At 43.9% G+C, this 23,199-nt stretch overlaps 1 protein-coding gene across 3 annotated transcripts in view; it reads right to left on the reverse strand.

Annotated features, from left to right (window-relative positions):
• The window catches only part of CLNK (cytokine dependent hematopoietic cell linker), a 198,974-nt gene that overhangs the window by 104,027 nt on the left and 71,748 nt on the right, over nucleotides 1-23,199 (reverse strand). For all 3 annotated transcript variants that reach the window (XM_032272622.1, XM_032272611.1, XM_032272617.1), the window contains exon 3: nucleotides 7,400-7,471. In XM_032272622.1, the coding sequence (XP_032128513.1) occupies nucleotides 7,400-7,471 (72 nt within the window). The remainder of the gene's footprint in view (nucleotides 1-7,399; nucleotides 7,472-23,199) is intronic.

Genomic DNA, 23,199 nt, shown 5'->3' on the forward strand with positions numbered 1-23,199 from the left:
CCATGTGTTAGAAAGCTGCCGCTTGCCAGGGAATTACAAGGATGCACCCGGCTTCCTTTTGTCAACAGCATCAATAACACGGCCATGTGCGAACGGGCCACAGCTGGATGGTGTTATAACTTGGCAGCCGCCCTTCTGCCTTCCCTATCCCTGCTCCCCTTCACATCTGGGCCTGAAGAAAGCAAGTCCTCCTTCCTCTCTATTTCCGGTGTGTGTAAGCAGGTGTCAGCACTGCGGCAGGAGAGTTCATGGCGCAGGAAATGAACAAGCCTGGCCTCTGGAGGCCTGTGCTTTTTAATATTTAAAGCTCATTACAAATACCGATTTTAAATTCTGAATTATTTTTAATTTGTGATATTTTAAATAATTAAACACAGTTAATAATTTTTAATTTTTAAAAGCTACTAAAGTAAACTCATCCCCCTCTTCCACTTCTCTCTCCTGCTGCCCAGCAGAACTGGCTCTGATGAAATAAATGGGGCATGCTTGCCTTCTACTTATCCATGGGAACAGAGTTTGGATGGTGTGTTATTCCAGTCCCATAGAGAGGGATTTGATTCTGTCTCCAGGGTCAAGCTCCTGGCATGGAGACGAATCTTTCTCTGCCCCCTCGTGTGTGGTATGCAGTCCTTTGGTCTCCCCAGGCACCGACTGTTAGTCCAGGATTCAGCAGCAAAACCCTCGGGAAATGATCAGGGTGATTTCACACTGCCAGCCTTCCCTCTCTCTCAAGCTTCTGAAATTAACTGGCTCAGCACCATGTCTCATTTTAAGTTCGTCCCCTGAAATTAAAAGGCTACTCTAGAATAAGATTCCCTAAATTTGGAAAGACAATTTATACTTCTAAGAGTTACTCATTTTAAATATAATCCAGTGCAAAACAAGGAAGGATGGAAAGTTTCTGCATTCATCATCACCTTCTTCCCTCTAGTTGAATGTCCGCTCTGCACCTGGAACTGAGCACCTTACAAAAATGATTTCACCCAAACCTCATAGCGATTCTTGGTGGGAAGCACCTTTATCTCAATTTGAGGGCCAGAATAAAATATTACTAGTGCCACAGAAGACATTAAAGACAATAAACTAACCCTTTAACTTTGCAGAGGATTAGCTGAGGTTAGCCGCCCTGGGAGTCACACCGAGCCTGTTTGACGATGCATCTCTCTTTCTTTGTCTCCACCACTCAAAGGTGAAGCATTTACATAGTGGAGCTGTGGGGACTATGGTTTGGAAATGCACAGTGTGCTCAGAGAGTAGGCAATCTGGAGGGATGAACTAGCAAAGCCTGTGTCATCCTGGAAGTAGTGTGGACGTTTGCAAGGCTAAAGGATGCTTTGAACTGTGTCTCATAGAAGTAACATAGGAACACACAGCACTGATTTGGGAGAGAAGGAGTGGGATTTATAATGTTCCAGGGAATAGGTAGTGATGGCCTGGACGTACTGTGTATCCTGCTTCCCATGTGGCCACCAATGCCCTCTTCTCCTTAGCTGGGCATGTTCCTGGTGCCTAGGTAATGGAACTCACACTGACATAACTAAAACAGAATGTAAGTTGAATTCTCAGACTTCCTAGACTGAACCTCTAGCTCCTAAAATGGAGATCTGGTGCCTAACACAGTGCCTGGAGCATGTGCACACCAACGTGTTGCTATATGAGAGGGAATGAGTGAATGCCTATGTGAATGAATGCCATATGCACATGCACAGGGAAGCATAGAAAAGAGGGGCATCCCAAAGTGAGATGGTCCAGAGATACACTGCAGATCATGTCTGGGTCTACCCATGGACCTGTCCTACCCCAGCAAGGCCAACAGAGTGCCTAGCGCATGGTAGGAACCTACTCCACATGTGTGCACAAGTTCCACTTAAATTCCCCTGAATTGGTTGTACATTTTCATTAAAGATTAGATATTAGAGAGCGTCTCCTGATCCAGATGAAATTCTCTCCAAGGTGGAGTCAGGCCAAGGCTTATTTTTAATAAGTGAATACATGGATTCACTCTTTCTTGAAGGCATTCCCAATTGGTTTCAAGAATTCTCCTCTTACCTATTTTATTTTTATAAGAAATATATGGGGCATGCAATTCCCTGAAGGGAACCTGGAGAAAACACTGGAGGTGTTTGGTGCTACTCAGAACTCCCGTCAAACTCATATACCCAAGACCCGCCTGGCCAAGTGAGGCTCCCACCTACTCAGAAGCCTGACCTGCCAGGGCCCATCTGGTCTCCTCCCTCCTCTGAGCACCTGTGGCACTTCTTGCTCGAATCATGCATTTAGTAAATCTAGAAGAAGACATATCATTATTGATTTATTATATAACTCTTATATGGTAAAATCTTACCTGTGTTTTTTCCCTTTCCTCAAATAGATTTTAAGATCTTTGAGGGCAGAAAACACGTCTGTGTAAGCTATAGTCCTGTTCCTACCAGCTATTGATGCTCCCAACAAATATTAAACAATGAAAACAAAAAGACTTGACATTCTGGTGGGTTCTGCAGCAGACAAGCAGAGTAGCAGGACGATTTGCTGGACCTGTCTTAGCTCAGACATCCCTCTAGTGGGCAGAGCAACTCCTGAAATCCTTTCATCCCCTCTCTGAGCCTCCCCCACGTCCCCCACTTCCTCTTTTCTCCATCCTTTTCTCCCTATTAAGTTTCTTTTTCACATCTATTTAAGTATCTGGTAAGCCAGGCACCATAGGAGGCTCTTGGTATACTGCAGATCAACACCGTCCTAGGGTATCCACAACATAAGACCCCAGGGTTCTGCCTTGATTCTCCTTCTTCCTCCTCTCCCATCAGCCAGTGTTTCTTGAGCATCTACTCTGTTTTTTATTTTTTGTTTGTTTTTTTTGAGGCAGTATCTCACTCTGTTGCTCAGGCTGGAGTGCAGTGGCACAATCTCGGCTCACTGCAACCTCCACCTCCTGGGTTCAAGGGATTCTCCTGCTTCAGCCTCCCTAGTAGCTTGGATTACAGGTGCCCGCCACCACACCTGGCTAATTTTTGTATTTTTAGTAGAGACCGGGTTTCACCATGTTGGCCAGGCTGGTCTGGAACTCCTGACCTCAAATGATCCACCCATCTCAGTCTCCCAAAGTGCTGGGATTACAGGCGTGTGCCACAGTGCCTGGCCTGAGCATCTACTCTGTAGGAGCCCTTTGGGGGCAACTCCTGGAAAGCCAGTGGAGCACCATGTTCTATTCCCTGCATCCTCTGTGAAAGAACCTAGAACCTGTAGTAAAGCTCTCTGTTTGTGAGATCTTTCTAGATGGCACTATGCCTTCTGACAAGGAGGTGGCCCACGGTGAGAAGAGTGACCCTTATGGCAGTCTAAGTGCTACAGAGGCTCAGGGCAGGAGGGGCAGACCAGAGCAGTCAGGAGAGCAGGCGGAGGTGGTGGTCAACCAGCTCCTGGTCTTGTCTGGCTGAAAGGGCCCAGTAGAAGGCCTCCTAGTGTACAGAATAGAAGAGGACTCCAGACCCGGAGCAGTGGCTCACACCTGTAATCCCAGCACTTTGGGAGGCTGAAGAGAAGTGATCACCTGAGGTCAGGAGTTTGAGACCAGCCTGGCCAACATGGTGAAACCCTTTTTCTACTAAAAATACAAAACGTAGCCTGGCATGGTGGTGGGTGCCTGTAATCCCAGCTACTCAGGAGACTGAGGCACGAGAATTGCTTGAACCCGGGAAGCGGAGGTTGCTGTGAGCTGAGATAGCACCACTGCACTCTAGCCTGGGTGATAGAGTGAAACTCACTTTCAAAAAAAAAAAAAAAAAAAAAAGACTCCAGTCTCCAAAGGATGACAACGGGGCCTCAGGGGCCCTGAGAAATTACAGCTGCCTGCCCTTTGTCTCCCTGGATCTAACTATTGCTGCAAGTGCTATGGCAGAGACGAAGAAGTCCACAGCCAATGAGGTGATGGATGGGAAGGGGCTGAATGTGGATAGTGTAGTGACACTGTTCCCAGCAGCGCTGTCACAGGCAGGGGATGGAAAGGAGACTAGAGCTTGGCAAGAAGACGTGGATTGGAACCTTGGTGCCGCTGCTCGCTAGAGTGAGGACTTGGCAAGCCCTTCGGCTCCCTGGTTGACCCTGTGTCGCTCCTGTTCCCTGGTCCTGTGTGTATGTCTGCCACGAGCATGGCACAGGCTTACGATCTGTTGTGTATGCATTTTATAGCTCCACACCCACTCTTCTGCTTCCCACCAGACACTGAGCATGCAGGTGTCAGGGACTATGTCTCGATCATCTTTGATTTTTCCAGCGCCCAACAAAGAGAACTTAAGGAGGTTAATGGAAGGGGTCAGACATTTTCCTAGTGGGGAAAACAGCTTCTGCACCCACCACTTCTCCCATCTCCCCGCCATCCTCTACCTTTCATCTTCCTTCCTCCACCCCACTCACTGTCACTCAGCAAGTAGGGGCAGAGCAAAATTCCAGCCCAGGGGCCTCTCACTCCAACTTGGAAGTTTGTACTCCTGGTAACCAGGCTTCCATCTGAGGTTCTCTAACTTGAGCAAACATTGGAACCCACAGGGAGGGCTTATTTCAACCCAGGTACACCAGAAGTGGTGCAACAGGCCAGAGTCTGGGAATCTGCACTGCTAAGTGCCCAGATGACGCTGAATCTGCTGGTCCCAGGCCCATGCTCTAGGAACCACAGCTACCAAGCCTCCCTGTGACAGATGTGGCTGAGCTTTCCAGGGGCTGGGTACATGCTCCTTCCTCATGGTGGGGAGACTTGACATGAGTAGATTAGTGACTCATCAGAATCGAAACCTGCATTCATATGGATATGCTGACATATAAGGAAGTTTTGATTACTTGGAACCCAGAAACGTCCTTGACTTGAAGCTAGACTCTGCATTCAAATCCAACTGGTACCAAATTCTACTGGGACTGTGACAAAAACATGTAACCCTCTTTAGACTATTTTTCCCTATCTGTAAATGGGAATACGAATGCCTACTTCAGAGCATTATGGTGAAGATTAAGTGCCAAAGTTCTGGTGCATATCGAGTGCTCAGTTATTGAGTGGAATTTGGATTTAATTGAGAAGCATCAATTGGTGTTTTTCTTTCACTGAATACATGAGGAAACAGTACAAAATAAAAGTGGGTACCGGGGATTTAATGAGATAATTTTCATGAGATGTTATGAAACACATTCATCTCAATATTGCGGACAGTTCACAGATAATGAATGTGGATGTGATCTGCATTTTTCTTGGAGATTCTCCCGGGCCGTATCATCCAAGTGGGGCCCAGCACTCAGCTTGGCGTTTTATTTTGTTTATTACCAGGTGATCAAGGCACTTTTGAGCTTGGGGTCGCCGGGCTGTGGGGGAAGCAGCCCTCTTGAGCTTTCAGGAGAGTTAGTTCCCACACTCAACCTAGCATGAGGGCAGTGGTGGGGAGCACCAGAGTTGTCGATATTAATAATAATTATAGCTTCCATTTGCCATTTCACAACTAGCCACTGAGCCTCGAGGGAAGCTATTCACCCTCTCTGGGCTGCATTCTTCTTTCCTGTAAAAAGGAGACTAATAAGTGTGTAATTTTGGGATCCAGTGCGAGTTGCCTATTAGCTCTTACAACAGCACCTCGCACATAATGAGCACTCAGTGAGTCTTAGTCCACGTTATTTAATGAGAACCTACTCTATTCCTAGCACACCTCATGGGTCATTCATTTATTTTGTGAACACAGGAAGGTTCAAGAGATTTAATAGTGAACAAGAGAGCCTACTTTTTCAAATACCATTTCTAAAACACAGGTGGTGTTGGAATGAAAAGAGGCTTGTCTGGGACCACACAGCTAATAAGCAGGTCAGCTGCGATCCGATCCAGTGGACTCATTCTACACAGCAATGCTGCCCACAAGTAGCTTCTTCCTTACCTTATCATCAAATGTGGATAATTAAAATTTTTACAGGAGTAAATACATTGGTTAATAGTTAAAGGAAGACGGTAGACAAAAATTTGTAGTTTTCAGACAGTTTTAGTTGATTTATATATCTCAAATAGTAGTTTATATTCATATAATACATTCATTATAAAATATGCAGTGGTATAGAGATTTGTATGTCTATAGATTTTTAAAAATTTTAGGTTTATAAATAGTTTGGAACAGGTTGCAAAAACATCATCTGTTGCTCTTTTTAATATATCTTCAGCGTGCTATGACACATTCTGAAATAATTTGCTTCAGAAAAAAGCACTGCTCTTCTCTCTCTGTCTTTTTTTTTCCCTCCAAATGTAACTGTAAACATTACTTTGATGTATGTAATTGCTTCAACCCTCTCCATTTGAAGGAAGGCTTCGAAACCTTCCATCTCCCATCTCTTGCTATTGTCAAGAAATAAGGAAAATGGACTTAAAATGCATTATTCAAATGTATTTAATGTAAACATTAAAGAAATCTGAGAACATCCACAAATTTCCCTCATCTCAGAGTGGTTTTGAAAAACACCTCAAGTATTCTATCATCTTACTGGCATTCATTCAGTCTGCTTGGGGGAACTATTTATTTCGGCACATTTTAGGATTCCAAGATTGCTTCTAGTGTCTGGTACATAGTAGGGGGGATTGAAAGATGCTTGATGGATGGACTTGAATTGGGATTCGAGGATTAATATAGCTTGTGAAGACCCTTGGGTACCTCTAGGAATAGAAGCCACTCCAGGAAGGCTTGGCCAGGAAGTCCTGCCTGCACATCCTCATGTGCAGAACTGTTCTCAGGAAGTGGCCCAGATTTAGTGTGCTGGACAGTGCTGGGCAGCGCAGAGCTGGATTTGACTTTAGGTCTTGTCTCTTGTCAGTAATTCCATCAAGTTAGCACTTGATTCTGAGGTTTTTGACTAGTCTGCGGGGCCCTGGAGGGAAAGACTGTCTTTTGTCTCTGCATTTTCAGTAGCCTGTGCAAGTTTTGATGCCATAACTGCTCAGTAAACGTTTTTCTCTATCAAAAGACAAAGCAGATAACAGTGTAAGCACTTGGCTCTCTCTTGTCTGCTTGCTGTGAGACTCCAAGGCAAACTTGTGGCCTGATCCATGATCCATGATTCAAATCATTCACTGGCAGAGGAACAAAAGCCTCCCCATCACTGGCTCTCTCTGGGGTTGTTCAGAGCCTGGGAGGGATCGGCGGAAAGAGGTCTGGCCTGCAAAGCTGTGGAGGTGGGGCTTCTCAGCATAGGCTTGTATCACACACACCAGCTGGCTCCTCCATCCCCACCAAGCCCCTTCTCCTGCACCTTGGTCTCTATCTGACTCTAAGTCACTGCCAGTCATTCCATCACATTGACAATTTCTGTGTGTGTGATGCTCAGCTTATTTGCTACAGAATTAAATTTTTTTTCACTCCTCTATTAATAAACAAGTAAATATTCTGACCTGTTTTTCGGCAGACTTAAGTTCTGGAATTTCAAATCATTGGATACTCCTTTAGTTGTCCTTCTATTGCCCCTGGGATGAAAGAAAATAAATTATAGCTGGGAAAAAGCAAGAAGCTAGGGGAAAAAATTAATTAAGTGCATTCATTCATAGAAACAACCACCCAGTCAGATTTAAGTAATTACGTCTTACATATAATTCTGAATCTCTCTCTGCATTGCCATTGAGGTTAAAGAAAATCTATGTTTAAAGTAATTCAATTACCTAATTTTTAAACGTAAGAGCTTTATTTTACAGAGAACAGTAGTGTGGGGCAGAATAAGTGCCCAGTCAAGGCAAGGATGTGGGCTGCCTCTCCCTCATCAGCAGGGTGACCTTGGTATCTTCCTTAAGCTCTGCCAGTAACTGTCTCCTCTGTAAAATATCATACTTTTGCCACATGGTTGATGAGAGGCTGTTAAAAAATTTGAGGAACAGCAACCGTGAGCCAGGCAATGTCTCAGATGTTTTCCTATGTTTGTTGAATTTGATAAAAATCTAGCAAACATTATCCAACGTGGGAAGACAGACTAGTTAGCAACTCTGATTCAAGTAATATTTATTGAGCTCCCATATCATTTAGGCACTTTGCGAAGGCACTTTCTATGAAAAGATTAAATTGTTTTTCATTGAGTTAATTTGCTAACATTCATTAAATATATTAACTACCATAAACCATCATTGTTATGCATTCCTCATTCATTTAATCAGCCACGTTTCACACACTTTCCTTTCTTCTGCAGCCATTTCATGTGCTCTATCAAACACTGACTGGTGATTTTTTCCTCCACAAATGCTCCTGACAACTGCCTCCTTAGCTTGGTTACCCCCCTTGTCCTAACAATTCCACTTGGGGCAAATTTGCCTCTCCCTGGTCCTTGGACTTTCTCTGCTCCCACCCACGGGGCTCTTTCAGGTACCATTCGCTGTTTCTCGGATGCCCTTGTCTTCCTTCTCATTAACTGCAGCCCTTACTTCTGAACTCAGCTCAAGTGCTACTTCCTCAGAGAATCCTCCTCGACCTCTCAGACTCGCTCCTTCAGAGCACTTGCCTGAATTTTAATTCTACTTTTGTTTTAGCTAGTAACTTGTGTTCACATCTGACTGTTGAACTTCCATCTCCGCCGCAGCAGAGATTTGCAGGGCTTAGCATCCTGCAAAATTCAAGAAGGTGACTTAATAACACGCTACTGTTAATAACTAGAAATGTTGTTCTTGCTGCAGTTTGGTGTGTGGACTGGAGCCCAGGAGGCCAGGAAGGCAGTTAGGGGTAGATACGGGAGGCCAGCCCAGAGATGCTGAAAACAGAAGTAAGGCTGAATATATTAATTCAATATTATGGGTCAATGCCTGGCCCACCAAGGAGCTCCGTGGACACACATGCATGTACACACAAAACCAAAGAAGTCCAGGAACTACGTCATGAGGACTTGAGGTTCTCTCTTCATCTACAGGGATTCTGCCTTTAGCCCATAGAATAGAACATAATAAATTTAAAAATCTGTGAGTTGTTTGGGTTATTTTGTCACTATATAAATTGACCATCTAGAAAGATGATGGCTTATTTCATTATTTATTAATTAAAATTATTTTAATTTTTCCATTTTTTATTTTAAAATTTCATTATTGCACTATTTCACATATTCCATTACCGATTTTTTTTTTCCTAACCAAATACAGCTAAATTCAAAAATTTCCATCTGTACTCTGACTTCTCTACTAAGTTCCAGACATGAACACTGAACTATTTTCTGGGTCTTTCTAATTGGTTATTCCCCAGCAGACACAGGCCTTTTTCCTAGTGAGAGGTTCCATTGCTCACATGGTTTCCAAACCAGTAGCGTGGGTGCCAACCTTGAGTCTTCCCATTCCTTCCCCTCTGTCATTGCCGTCATTCTAACCTGTTACCGTATTCGAACAGTCAGATTTTCCACATGCCTCCTGACCCTGTCTCTTATTTGTCACTCCCATGAGCCAGTTAATATATTCAGCCTTACTTCTGCTTTCAGTCTCTCTAGGCTGGCCTCCAGCATCTACCACTAACTGCTTTCCTGGCCTCCTGGGCTCCAATCCATACACCAGACTGCAGCAAGAACAACCTTTCTAGTTACTAACAGCAGAATATTATCAAGTCACCTCCTTGAAAATCTTCATCAGTTCCCTATTCCTGCAAGATAAAACCCAAAGTCTTAACCATGATCGCTAAGATTCCTGCCCCAGTGGCCCTGAATCCCATTTCTGTTGCTCCTTTATTTCCTGCTACTCTTTCTCTCTGCCAGGTCACCCCACACTGTGACCTCAGGCCAGACTTTTTTTTTAAATGATCCCATCATTGACCTAATTATTCTTTTTGCCTCCTCTGGGCCTGGAAAAATGCTTTTCATTCTTCGAGGTCAAGTTCAAATATTACTTCCCTATGAATTCTTTCCTACTGCTTCCGCTTTGAGTCTCTCTGGTACTTTTGTATACTTATCTATTGCCATTCATTTCATTTGTTTGTGAGTCCAATCATTCATTTATTCGACAAACAGTCATTGGGTTTTTTCCATGCCAGGCGATGCATTAGGCAATAGGGTATGGTAATTACAGAACAGATGAAGGCTGCCTCCTGGAGTTTTTAGTATATTTAGGGAGCCAGGCCATATGCAAGTAAACAATCTTATTTTGTCCAATGCACTGCACATGCATTCATTATTCACGTCTATGTCCATGTCCCCTTGCATTGGAGTCTTGCAAGGGTAGGTTGTATCCTGGGCGTCTTTTTCTCTCCCAGGACACTGGGTAACTGACCCTGCATGCTTGCAGGAATGTTTGTAATATAATAAATAGATACCTAGATAACAAATACATAAATGGCTTGTGAATATGGGCTCATACACAATAGTGAGCCATGTAGTTAATTGGATAGAGTCCTTTGAATCTTCCTGATACCAGGGGAATTCTGACCCCCTTCACTGAGTAGGAGCCCTCAAATTTCCATCTGCACTCTGACTTCTCTACTAAGTTCCAGATAATAAACACTGAACTATTTTCTGGGTCTTTCTAATTGGTTATTCTCCATCAGACACAGACCTTTTTCTTAGTGAGAGGTTATATGTATCATTTCTGTGCTCTGACAGCCCATGTAGCATTTGCCTACATGGCTTTAACAAAGCCAATTTTAGGAGGATGAGACACAGTCTGGGAATTTCTCAACTTCTTCCTAGGGGCCTCAAGAACCCAAAAGCCTGGGAGCTACCTCTGACCCTTCTAGATAATCAGTTTTGGCCTTTTAGAGAAGAGAGCTGAACTCAAACTCCCTTTTTATTTCATGTTTGCAGCAACACTCGTTGTAAATGGGCAGGCATTCTCTTCAGCTCCATGCTACAGATGAGGAAATGGGGCCTGAGAGTGGAGAGGATTTAGTTCCAGGTGGCCAGGCTAGTAGGGGGAAGAACCAGGGCTACACATCTGTTTGCCCGTTTCTTGCAGAGTGTGTGTCAGCTATGTTGCAGAGGAACCCAGAGGAGGCCGAGCTGGAAGCAGCAGAGGGATGCATGAGAGAGAAGGAAAGCAAGTGGGGAGAATGGAGAATGGGCAGGAGGAGCTGTTCTTCCTACAGTGGATTATTGAAGGAAAATATTAACAAGGCTGGAAAATAAAGAGCCATCTAACTGGACAGTGAGTAGTTAAAGCCTGTTTTTAAAATACTTACAAAGAGCAACAAGCATTCCCAGGTCTCTCTGACTTAAATCTGAATCCTAAGTGTTCAGATTTTAGGGACACTTTAAAAAAGTGTACAATGCTGAAAAAATTATAAACTCTCAACATATCACAGAAAATGTTATTAAAGAATGTTAAGCGTAATGGGGCAAAATTGTTTGGTTTGCATTGAATTGAGATTTGACCTTGAAAGGAGATGCTCAAGGTTCCCAGGTTGGCTGCCACGCTTGGGGAGGACAGGACCGTTTACTAGTCTCCTAAGTAGATGCACATCATTTTACAAGGCCCCAAACATCTGGGACCAGCTGTCTTTACTGTCCACTCGGCCCATCCCACCCACATAGTGAAATGACTCACATAAGCATTTTTAACTGCTGCTCTATATTTGCTTGTCACGGACGCTGGTCAAGTGTCCTCCAGGGAACCAACACAGGCTAATTGATCGCACCAAGACCTCAGCACATCATGGAAAGCTGGAAGTGCCATAGGCTTGTGGGGAAACTGAGGCACAGAACATCAGCAAACCAACCAAATAACTGTTCTTGCAATCACTCCATCTTCTGCCAAAACAGAGCACATCACCCCACACAATCCAGCCTCTTTTCTTCAGCACCCTTCCAGCACCTTCAGGTCCAACACTTTGCAGTGATCTTTGATTTCCTTTTCCCTTTCTGCATCTCCCACCTGCATGGCCAGTCAATGACGCCCATCTAGTCCTCCTTCGTGTTTTCCTTGCCATGTCTCTATATTATTTTCCCTGTGAAATTGCCTTCTGCAGAGCCTCATTATTTTTCATGTAGGCCTAATAGAAGCCAGTTCAGTGTAGTTGAACTGATATGTGGATTTAACGATGTGTGCCAAGGTGTATGTCTACCCAAAAACTGTACATGTGACCCTATTTGGAAAAAGCATCTTTAGTAACATCACTAAGCTAAGGATCTTGAGATCAGATGAGCTTGGGTTAAGGTGGGCTCTAAATACAATGCTAGGGGCTCTTCTTCTAGGAGGCTATGGAAGAGACCCATGTGAAGATGGCGGAGATTGGAGTGACACTGCCACAAATCAAGGAACACCTGGAACCACCAAACGCCGGAAGAGGCAGGAAAGATCCATCCCCTAGAGGCTTTGGAGGGAGCGTGACCCTAGCTAAACTTCTATTTCAGACTTCCGGGCTCCAGAACAGTGAGAGTAAATCTCTGTTTTCAGCCAGTATGTTTGTGGCAATTTTTTTCCCCCTCTTCTTTTTTGAATTGTACTTTAGGTTCTGGGGCACATGTGCAGATCATGCAGGATTGTTGCATAGGTACATACATGGCAAGGTGGTTTGCTGCCTCCATCCCCCCGTCACCTATATCTGTCATTTCTACCCATGTTATCCCTTCACCACCTCCCCACCGCCACTGCCCCTCCCTTAGCCCCCCGCAACAGACCCCAGTGTGTGATATCCCCCTTCCTGTGTTCATGTGTTCTCATTGTTCAACACCTGCCTATGAGCGAGAACATGCAGTATTTGGTTTTCTGTTCTCGTGTCAGTTTGTTGAGAATGATGGTTTCCAGATTCATCCATGTCCCTACAAAGGGCATGAACTCATTGTTTTTTGTGGCTGCATAGTATTCCATGGTGTATATGTGGTTTGTGGCAATTTGTTATGGCAGACACAGGAAAGACATGCACTGAACATCTCATCTGTCCCAAGAGATTAAAAATGAATCAGACTCACATCCAAACACGGGAAATGCAATAGACACAACGATAAAAATAATGTACCCATGGTCTAGAAGAAAAAGGAGGAAGAATCTGGTCAAATATTTAAGTGATGGTATAGTCAAGGAAGGCTTTCAGTAGGTGGTGACAACCAGCGAGGGGTTGAACTTGCCAGACAGATGACACGGCGAGTTGACAGTGAAGCCTACTCCAAGAGTTAAAGACATCTTCTCCATCCCATCTTGGTCATTCTTCTCTAATTTCTCATCTTTACAGTGAGATGCTCCCAGCTATACCCAATATAGCAGGTGCAGGCTGACTAGCCCAGAAAGGATGCCATTTCTTCTGTTATGAAACTACACTTCTCTCAATGGACTTTTAGCTTAAGTTCTGATTTTTCCAGAAGCTTCTCATTCTATACACTCACAGTGAGCTTGCAGGCTGCTGAAAAATCACTAAAATTGCTCTTAAACCACAATTCTCTTTCAGGGTCTTCTACAGTTGGATTTTTGATACAAACATCATGAAGAAAAATAAGGTATAAGACTATCATTATAATGAAATCAGAACTGCAAGAAACTTATATAAGATTTTCACCTAACTGGTCCTCTTTGGCATTTCACCACATATGAATCCATTTAATCCTCAGAACGATCTTATGAGGCCAGTCCTATTCTATCCCCATCCTGCTGAATTTCTTTATCACATGTCTCATCTCCTCAGGAACTGCCACAGGTTTGGCTCCTGAGGCAGCAGACTCTGAGACAGAGGTGACCATGCAGAAAGTGTTTTAGGGAGTGCTCTTGGGACCAGCCCCTGTGGGAAAGAGAAAGAGGCAGGACTGGGTAGAGGGAAAAATAGGCTATAATGCAGTTGCAACAGAGGCCTCAGCGGCCCCCACAGGGAATGAGGGCTCCTCTGAGCGTCCCACATTGGGGTGGGAAGGCCAGGTCTATGCACCACTGGGTGGCCCAGCCAGTGGGTGTGGGCTGCTCCAGGTCAGGCAACCCTGCTCAGCCAAGGCAATTCCCAAAGAAGGTTGAGGGGGAAACCTGGATGGAGACTCACAGAATGTAGTACAAGATCATCTTGGATTCTGACTCTTTTCTTTAGTGAGTTTGAGGATGCAAAGAAGCCAAGATGGGCTTTGGCTATATTTGTCGGTAGAAGAGAATCAGAAGGAGAAAGGATGGGCTAAAGACAGGAGTAATCCTGAGGGCAGGTGTCCCCTGGGAGTGAGTAGAATGGATATGAATGCAGCTTTGCAAATTGAGCAAGCCATGCAGTTAATCTGATTTCCATTGTACACATGGGGAAGAGTGGGGTATAGTACCTTCCTCATGTATTGATTACATGTTTGTAATCAGATTTATTCTCTAGGGCCCAATTCTTACCCCAAATGACTAAAGAATATCACAGTTGAACAACCAGTAGCATCCAGAAAGGCAGTTGGTAATTAAGATATTTCAGCCAGGTCAGAAATGTGGCTTATTCAATAACAGAGAGGCAAAGCTGCAGCTCTAGAACTGTAGCCAAGTGATGGATGTCCATTTTCTTCATTCCATGTGGTCCCTAAGCTATAAGGGTGCTAGGTGTAAACTTCTTTCAAATTGCATATTCCTGCACACGCTTCTTCTAAATCTAGGAGATTTTAAGCACTCTCTTTGAGCAACTAAGTGAGGTTCTAGGGTCAGGATGCACCATGGTCTAGATGCCAATCACCATCCATCCTGGCAAAAGCACAGATCACAAAAAGCCTTCTTGTCACAGCTTTTTTTTTTTAAAGTTTAAATATATGTGCATAGGGTCTATTCTTTCAAGTTCATGAAGCCCCACCATTCATTCCCTATTATCTCATGTTTTTAATTTACAGACTGGCCCCTGAAAATTTGAGCTTGTAACCCTTCATGGAGGAACTTGAGAGGAACATCCAATAATGAATTTCTGCCAATGAGATATTTTAAAAACTACTCGTCACCTATTCACTGCCTTTACAGTTGCATGGTGTGTGATGGTTAATTTTGTGTGTCAACTTGGCTAGGCTATGGTGCCCAGTTTGTTCAAACACCAGTCTAGACGTTGCTGTGAAGCTATTTCTTAGATGTGATTAACATTTAAATCAGTAAATTTTGACTAAAGCAGATGATCCTTCATAATGGTGGGGGAGGTGGTGGGGGGCTCATCCAATCAGTTGAAGGCCTTAATAGCAAAATCTAGGGTTTCCTGAACAAGAAGAAATTATGCCTCAAGACTGTAACATAAAAAGCCTGCCTGAGTTTCCAGCCTATTGCCCTATTGCCAATTTAGTTTTAAGATGACAACATCAACTCTTACCCGAATCTCTCGCCTGCCAGCCTGCCCTACAGATTTCAAACTTGCAAGTTCCCAGAATCTTTCGAGACAATGCCTTAAAGTAAATCTCTCTTGCGCGCGCTCTCTCTCTCTCTCACTTAATGATGGTTATATGATCTGAGAAATGTGTCCTTGCGTGAACATCATAGAGTGTACTTACACAAACCTAGATGGTGCAACCTACTGCACACCCAGGTGATATGGTATAGTCTATTGTCCCTAGACTACAAACTTAAAAAGCATATTACTGAATACTGTAAGCAATTGTAACACAATGGTACTTGTATATCTACAGATATCTAAAAATAGGAAGGTACAGTAAAAATAAGTAAAAAAAGATACAAAATGGTACACATGGTAAATATAAGGCACTTACCATGAATGAAGCTTGCGGGACTGGAATTTGCTCTGGGTGAGTCAGTGAGTGAGTGGTGAATGAACATGAATGTACACTACTGTTAACTTTAGAAACTCTGTATATTAGGCTACATTAAATTTATTAAAAAAATATTTTTTTCTTTAAACTTAGCTTACTCTAACTTTTGTACTCTATTAATGTTTCAATTTTTAAAATGTTGACTTTTATAATAACACAACAAAAACACATTGTATAGCTGTACTAAGATATTTGTTATTTACTTATTCTGTAAACATTTAATTTTAAACTTTCAAAATTTTTATTATTTTTTGAACATTTTTGTTAAGAAGTTAAGAAATTAAGACACACACACATTACCATGTAGGGTGAGGGTCAACACTACACTGCCTGCCGCCCCAACACCGTGTCCCACTGGAATGTCTTCAAGGCAATGACACACATGGAATTGTGATCTCCTATGATAACAATGACTTCTTCTGGAATCCCTCCTCAAGAAACTGCCTGAGGCTGTTTTACAGTTAACTTTTAAAAAATATATATGTAAGTGAAAGAAGTATACTCTAAAATAACAATAAAAAGTATAGGCTAATAAATGCATAAACCAGTAACATAGCCATTCATTATTACTAAGCATTGTGTACTTTATGTAATTGCATGTGCTATGCTTTCATATGCTGGTAGCACAGTCTTGTTTACACCGTCATCATCACCACAAACACGGGAGGAATGTGTTGCATTACAGTGTTACAGCAGCTGCAACGTTACTAGGTGATAGGAAGTTTGCAGCTCCATTATGATCTCATGGGGTCACTGTCATACATGAGGCCCATCATTCACCTAAATGTTATGTGGTACATGATTACATATACATTCGGTTGATTCTGTTTATCTATAGAGCTCTGACTAATACACATCATAAAGATGTATTCATTGGGAATTGCCTCTTGACAGATAGAAGAGAAAAAAACATCTTTAACAGGTAGTAAGCACCTCGGTTGTTGCAGCTACTGCCCTGGGTGAGCTGATTTAATCCTCACAATCTCTTAAATCAGATAAACATATTGTCCTCATTTTACAGAGGAGAAAACCAAGGCTCAGGGCTCTAGCCAGTTGGGTCCTATAGTTAGTCATATCTTGGTTTAAAACCTGTCACTTCAATGAACAGACACTATTGATAATTGGTTGTCCATTCTAGGCAACCCTGGGTGTCTGAGGAATGGGGGAAAAGGTGCATCCATAAGAGTTTCTGTGCTGATGGATCTCACAAGAGTTGAGCAAAGCTCTGAGCTGGTTTCTGCTAAAAAGAACAAGGACAGGTGAGACGTTCCTAACGAGTTGCTGTTGCCCTGCTGTGGCATGCTTGCTCTCCCCCACCTGAGTCATACTGGAGTTTGAGCTGCCAGTAAAGACACAGTGGGCCTTGTTATCTATCATTTGGCCATAGTACAAGCTCTCTCCTGATCTGGGTTGTTGCAATGAACCTGTGCCTTGCTATTTAGCAGGAAGCTTCATTTGCTGGGAAGCAGACACTGATGATAAGGCATGATTGCAAACCCTGCTCAGAGATTGGAATCCTATAAAGTACTGTATCTCCTTGTGGATCTGCATGCGAGGAAGCACAATTCACTGAATTTGGAGGCTGTTTTTGTCCTGCCTGGCAATATGTCTGTAGGACAAAGTTGCGGAAATGGCTCAAATATAAGACAAACTTCTATTCAGAAGCAGCTGCAGCGTTAGGAACCTTGCTCAGAGAGTCCTATATATCTTGTCAGTGCCTCCCATTAGTGGAGTTTTCACTTTCAGCCACAATCCTAGACAATGAGTCAGGGACAGCCAGCTGAATGGAACTGAAAGCTTGGCTGTGTGATTCAGGTTTGAGCCCTGGGTTTTCTTTTCTTTTTTTTCCTTTTTTTTTTTTTTTTTTTTTGAGACAGAGTCTTGCTCTGTTGCCCAGGCTGGAGTGCAGTGGGTGATCTCAGCTCACTGCAACCTCTGCCTCCTGGGTTCAAGCAATTCTCCTGCCTCAGCCTCCAGAGCAGCTTGGACTACAGGTTCATGCCACCACACCCAGCTAATGTTTTGTATTTTTAGTAGAGTTGGGGTTTCACCATAGTGGCCAGGCTGGTCTCGAACTCCTGACCTCGTGATCTACCCTCTTTGGCCTCCCAAAGTGCTGGGATTATAGGCATGAGCCATGGTGCCCAGGCAAGCCCTAATTATTTATCAATGCATTGTGTCACTCAACTAAATCACTAACCATTCATAACTATAAGCCCTGGTTAATGCTTCTGTAAAATCAGAGAGTGAGGCTATTTGATGTTGTCCATGGTGGATAATCAAATATATCCTGAGCACTTATCTGTCCCTGTGTTAAACAGAGAGGAAAAGGAGTCCTGAATCATTAGCAGCTGAAAGTCTAGTAGAAGAGTCCTGAAAACTCCATGTACTCTGAGAGATGTGCATATGTAACACGACATGAGAACTTGGAGTGTCTTGTGCTAACCAAAGCCTCTTGATATTTCTCCTGGACCCCTGCAAGAATTCCTTCATTAATCTCCTTGATACGAATCCCTTTCCACTCCAAGATCTTTTACAATTTTATCTTAGTAATCATTTCAACTTTTCAGTTTTGTTTTGCAACCTACAGTCCAAGCACACTGGACTTCTCGCTCAGCTGAAATATAGCAAGTTGAGACACACTTTGCTCATGCAGTCTCCTTGGCCTGCTGGGCCCATTCCCTCCCTTTTCCTTCTCTTCTCCCCCTTCTACATCTTCCAATTCTCCTTGGTCTTCTGGTACCAGCACAGATGCCATCCTTTCCAACCATCTTTCCGAAATCTATCTAGGCGAGTATAACATGTTTCCTCTCTGAACTAGAATGATGCTTGCTTTCTCCTTAGTGAACAACAGCTGTGTTTCCTGAGCCGCCAGCTTCATCCCAAACCTCTTGCCTCTCCTTCTGCATCCTTGTTGACTATTCCTAAAGGGTTCTGTGTCTGGGTCATGGGAACCAACTCCTTAACAATGATGAAAATTCTTTACTGAACTGAATTAAACTTGGGAAGAAAACCCTAATGTTATCCTGAAGTCAGATAACGCATTAAGTAGCCACTGTGGGCTGGGTATCATATTAGGCCTTGCCTGAGTCAATTCAGGCTACTATAACAAATTACCATAGCCTTGGGGGCTTAAATAGCAAACGTTTATCCCTCCTAGTTCTGTAGGCTGAGAAGTACAAGATCAAGGTACCCTCACAACTGGCATGTGGTGAGAGCCTGTTCCCTGATTTGTGAATAGCTGTTTCCCTGTAGTATCCTCACGTAGCCAAAAAAAAAAAATCTCTCTCATATTTCTTCTTAGAAGGGTACTAAATCCATTCACGAGGGCTTCAAGGGTCCCACCTCCTAATACCATCATTGGTGGTTGGGATTTTGACACAGTAACTTAAGGGATACAAACATTCAGTTCATAACAGGCGTGGGTCATATTAAACAAGACAGAATAGGTGCTTCCCTCATGAAGCCAACAGCCAAGGGAGTGGGAACCAAGCCAGGGAGCAAGGCGCTCTCATTCCCCTTGCCTTTCTTTTCCCCACACTCCTACTTTTGTTTACTCCTGATTGGAATGGCTGCCGGGTTTCAGGACAGTCTACCTCGCTCTGGCCCGATTATCCCTTGGCACTCAGCTCTAACAGCTGCCTATTGAATTCATACCTAGTCAGAACTCCCTATTGGTCAGGAGGTCACTCATTCTCTGATCTCCTTCCAGTCCCTGGAGTCCACCTGGGCTGCATTCCTGTCTTGTAGCTTCTGACTCAGAGTAAGGCCCTGGGTTCTCATTGAAATGGATCAGACTTTGGTTTTCAGGGACTGCCACCTGCACAGTCATCATCTGTGTGCACATCTTCTACCAAAACTCTGGGTTTCCTGACATCAGGGACCACCTGTCAAGACCCTCACACAGAAGAGCAGTAGAGGAAATATTTGTGCATGAGAAGATCCAAGATTGCTGGAGGCAGGAATGCCTCAAGGGAATAACTAATTCCTGTTTACTGAGGCAGAAAAGGGATTCAGAGTATCCCAGAATAGACCAGCACTGCCTATGGGTTGCAGGTGCAAAGTTGGAGGGTGGCATTTGATTTTAGCTCTTTCATTTCCCATCCCAGAGTTGTAGTCTCAAAGAATCTTAAAGCATGAAGCTAGATGGAAAAATACATATCATCTGCTTGAACCTGCCAATTTTACAAATGAGAAAAATGAGACCCTGGGAAGTGAAATCATCCCTCCAAGCTAACCAGATGCTGAGAGACAGAGAAGGTTCCATTACAGCTTCTGGCTCCATCTGAGGTGACCTGGGTCCCTTTTATTTGGCCTTGACTTCTTTAGTATTCGTTTTCTAATTAAGCCTCGTTATGTGCCTTTTAAACGAATGCTTGCTTTTTTTTCTTTTTGATCTTCTTGAGGAGAGAAAAAGAGAAAGACGAAAAAAGCTGATCTAATTTAGAAAACAAGAAAATAATCCTGAATCCTTGATGCCCAGATTTCCAGAAATCCCATGAAAGCTTTTTGCCCCCTTTTCTTTTTTGTTTAAATTTTGATTCAGCAAGAGGAAATAAATGAACCTAGACAGAGAGGCCTTACATCTCATCTTTTCAAATGCTTTCTCCTTTTATTTTTCTCTGTCTTGACTGTCAGGGGATGTGGCTTTTAACAGAACATCAATGTATGTAATGAGCAAATACAATAACAACAGTGAATTACTCTTTTTACAGTTCCATAGATGTGTTACCAGTGAGATTTAATTTATAATACCTGGAAGATTCTGGATACGTGATAGAAAACAACATGAAAAAAGCAACGTGCGCTCGCACACACACACAAAACTTCATAATAAAAACTTGATTTGTACCTGGTAAGTAGACACCCCATAAAAAGCCCAAGCGAAAAAGATGTAATGGCTCGGGCGCGGTGGCTCACGCCTGTAATCCCAGCTCTTTGGGAGGCTGAGGCAGGCAGATCACTTGAGGTCAGGAGTTTGAGAACAGGCTGGGCAACATGGTGAAACCCTATCTCTACTAAAAATATGAAAATCAGGCCGGGCACGGTGGCTCACGCTTGTAATCTCAGCACTATGGAAGGCCGAGGCGGGCGGATCATGAGGTCAGGAGACTGAGATCATCCTGGCAACATGGTGAAACCCTGTCTCTACTAAAAATAAAAAATTAGCTGGGTGTGGTGGCTTGTGCCTGTAATCCCAGCTACTTGGGAGGCTGAGGTACAAGAATCGCTTGAACCCAGGAGGCGGAAGTTGCAGTGAGCTGAGTTTGTGCTACTGCACTCCAGCCTGGTGACAAAGCAAGACTCTGTCTCAAAAAAAAAAAACAAAAAAAAAAATTAGCTGGGCATGGTGGCTGGTGCCTGTAATCCCAGCTACTAAGGAGACTGGGGCATGAGAATCATTTTGCACCGGGGAGATGGAGGCTGCACTCCAGCCTGGGTGACAGATGGAGACTAAGTCTCAAAAAAAAAAAAAAAAAAAGACGTGATGGAGCTTCTTCTGCAGGAAAGCTAGGAGGGGCCTCCCATGAGTGCTGGAGGGGCTTCCGGAGAAGGAGCCCCCGGAAAAAATAGCTTTTCCTCCATCTCTTACTACTATACTTTATGACTCCAGCAGGTCCAAAGAAAAGCAGGGAAAACAAGGTAGGGAAGGGAAATGAGAAGAGAGCATGAGGTCTGATGATGTGCCGGCTCCTGGGGCTGGGTCCTGTCTTCTGTCCTCTGGGAATCTCCAGCACTCTCTCCCCTTCCTTCTATCCACTTCTCACTTCCTCCAATTTATTTGCTGTCTTGCAGCCAGGATCCTCATTCTCAAATCGGGCATTCCTGCTGCCTGTGGTCACAGTCCGTCTTTAGAACATGGCTCACAGGCCCCTCCGTGGTCTGGTCCCTGACACTCCACACCCTCCCTACAGCTCCTCTTCTGCCCCCAAAGAGCAGCGATCATGAACAATTGGCCAGAGCTCTGTCTGTAAACGGTAAACGCAGCATGTCACAGCCCCTGTTCCCACAGTGTCTACGGTGAAAAGGTGCACAGGTCAACATTGAAGGCAAGCTTTCTGGTACCAGGCCCATCTCATTTGATCCTCTCTGTAACTGAGTGTTGAGAGAGCTGAAGAAACCTGCCCACATCTCTTAGTGAAAGAAAACAAAAGACATGTTTTGTATTTCCATATTCTCAGCTCTTAGAAGGGGCCCCCACCCACAGGAAGAGTTCCATACGGACTGGTGTGAAGTGACACAACTGAGCTTTTGTGTAAGGACTGTCCAACATCATAGTCCCAAGAAAGAAGCCTGAGTTTGAAGCCATTCCCCAAAACAAAAGGCAATGGACACATTGGCCTGTGAAAGGTACCACTTCCACAGTGTCGTGCTGAGAGTGTGTCAGCCTCCCGCCTGCCCCCACCCCGTTTCTCAATTATTCCTGTTGACAGCACTTCAGGTTAAGCCATATTTCTACTTTACAGATAGGGAGGAAAAGCCCAGGGAGGCAAAGTCTATTGTCTGCAGCTGCACAGTAGTAAATGCCCGACAGCATTCAGTATCAGGCCTATCTGACCCAAAGACTGTTTCTTTTGTTTCATGCTGGGTTTCATGGAAATGGAGAGTGGCTAGAAGCCCAGATTTACCCCAGGGCTTATCTACTGCCCTTGGTACACAGTGGCTTTGCCAGGCTGATGAGCTCTGGGCTGTGGCAGATCTATCTTGTGTTGTCTGGTGACATGAGGATTCAAATTACTTATCAAAAGATAATCAAACCTAGAAAGCCAGGGTCAGAGTCAATCATTACAATTCGTCTCATCTGCGTTCCCAAGGGACTGTTTAATAGCAGCATTTGGCACTGAGGGTGTTCAGGTTTTGCTCTATCTTGAGAACATTCTGAGAATTAAAAGAGATAATGCATGCAAAATGCTTACAACCATACTTGGAACAGAACAAGTCCTCAATAAGTATTTAGGCTAGAAATTTTTACCAAAATGGATTTAACAAATTTATTTTTTCTTAGTGCTCAGTGTGGGCCAGAATTACTCTCAGTGCTCAGGACATATTAGTGAACAAAATAAAGAAGGTGCCTAACTCTTATGGAACAAAGCAAAAAAGGGTCTCTGTCCATGGAACAGAGAAAGACAACAACAGTAAACAGAATGAATCAGGAATGGGCATAGCACATTAGCAGGGGACGAGGTGCTCTGGAAGGACCACAGAGCAGGTGCCAGAATCAGAGTGCTGAGTGGGGTGGGCAGGTGGGTGTGAATATTCATTGGGGTGGTCGAGGTCAGCCTTGCTGGAAAGAACAGGGAAAAGGCACTGGTCACATCAGCTGTGGGGTTTCTGCAGGAAAAGCAGAAAGGCAGGCGTTTGGCTAAGTAGTTGAATGAAGGTAATGAGGTCCACGTGGCTGAACTGGAATGCGTGCAGGGATGCGTGGGGAAGATGGTCCAAGAGCCTTTTGGTAGAATCAGGGCAGATGCGGGGAGACTCTGTCTATAGTGATTGAGAGGCGGTAGACTTGGGCTATGGATATGAAGCCATGTCAGGGTCTCAGAGGAACACAAAGATAACAAT

The sequence above is a fragment of the Sapajus apella genome, unplaced genomic scaffold (assembly GCF_009761245.1).
Source record: "Sapajus apella isolate SASKATOON/1434 unplaced genomic scaffold, GSC_monkey_1.0 scaffold5, whole genome shotgun sequence".
In the NCBI taxonomy this organism is placed as follows: domain Eukaryota; kingdom Metazoa; phylum Chordata; class Mammalia; order Primates; family Cebidae; genus Sapajus; species Sapajus apella.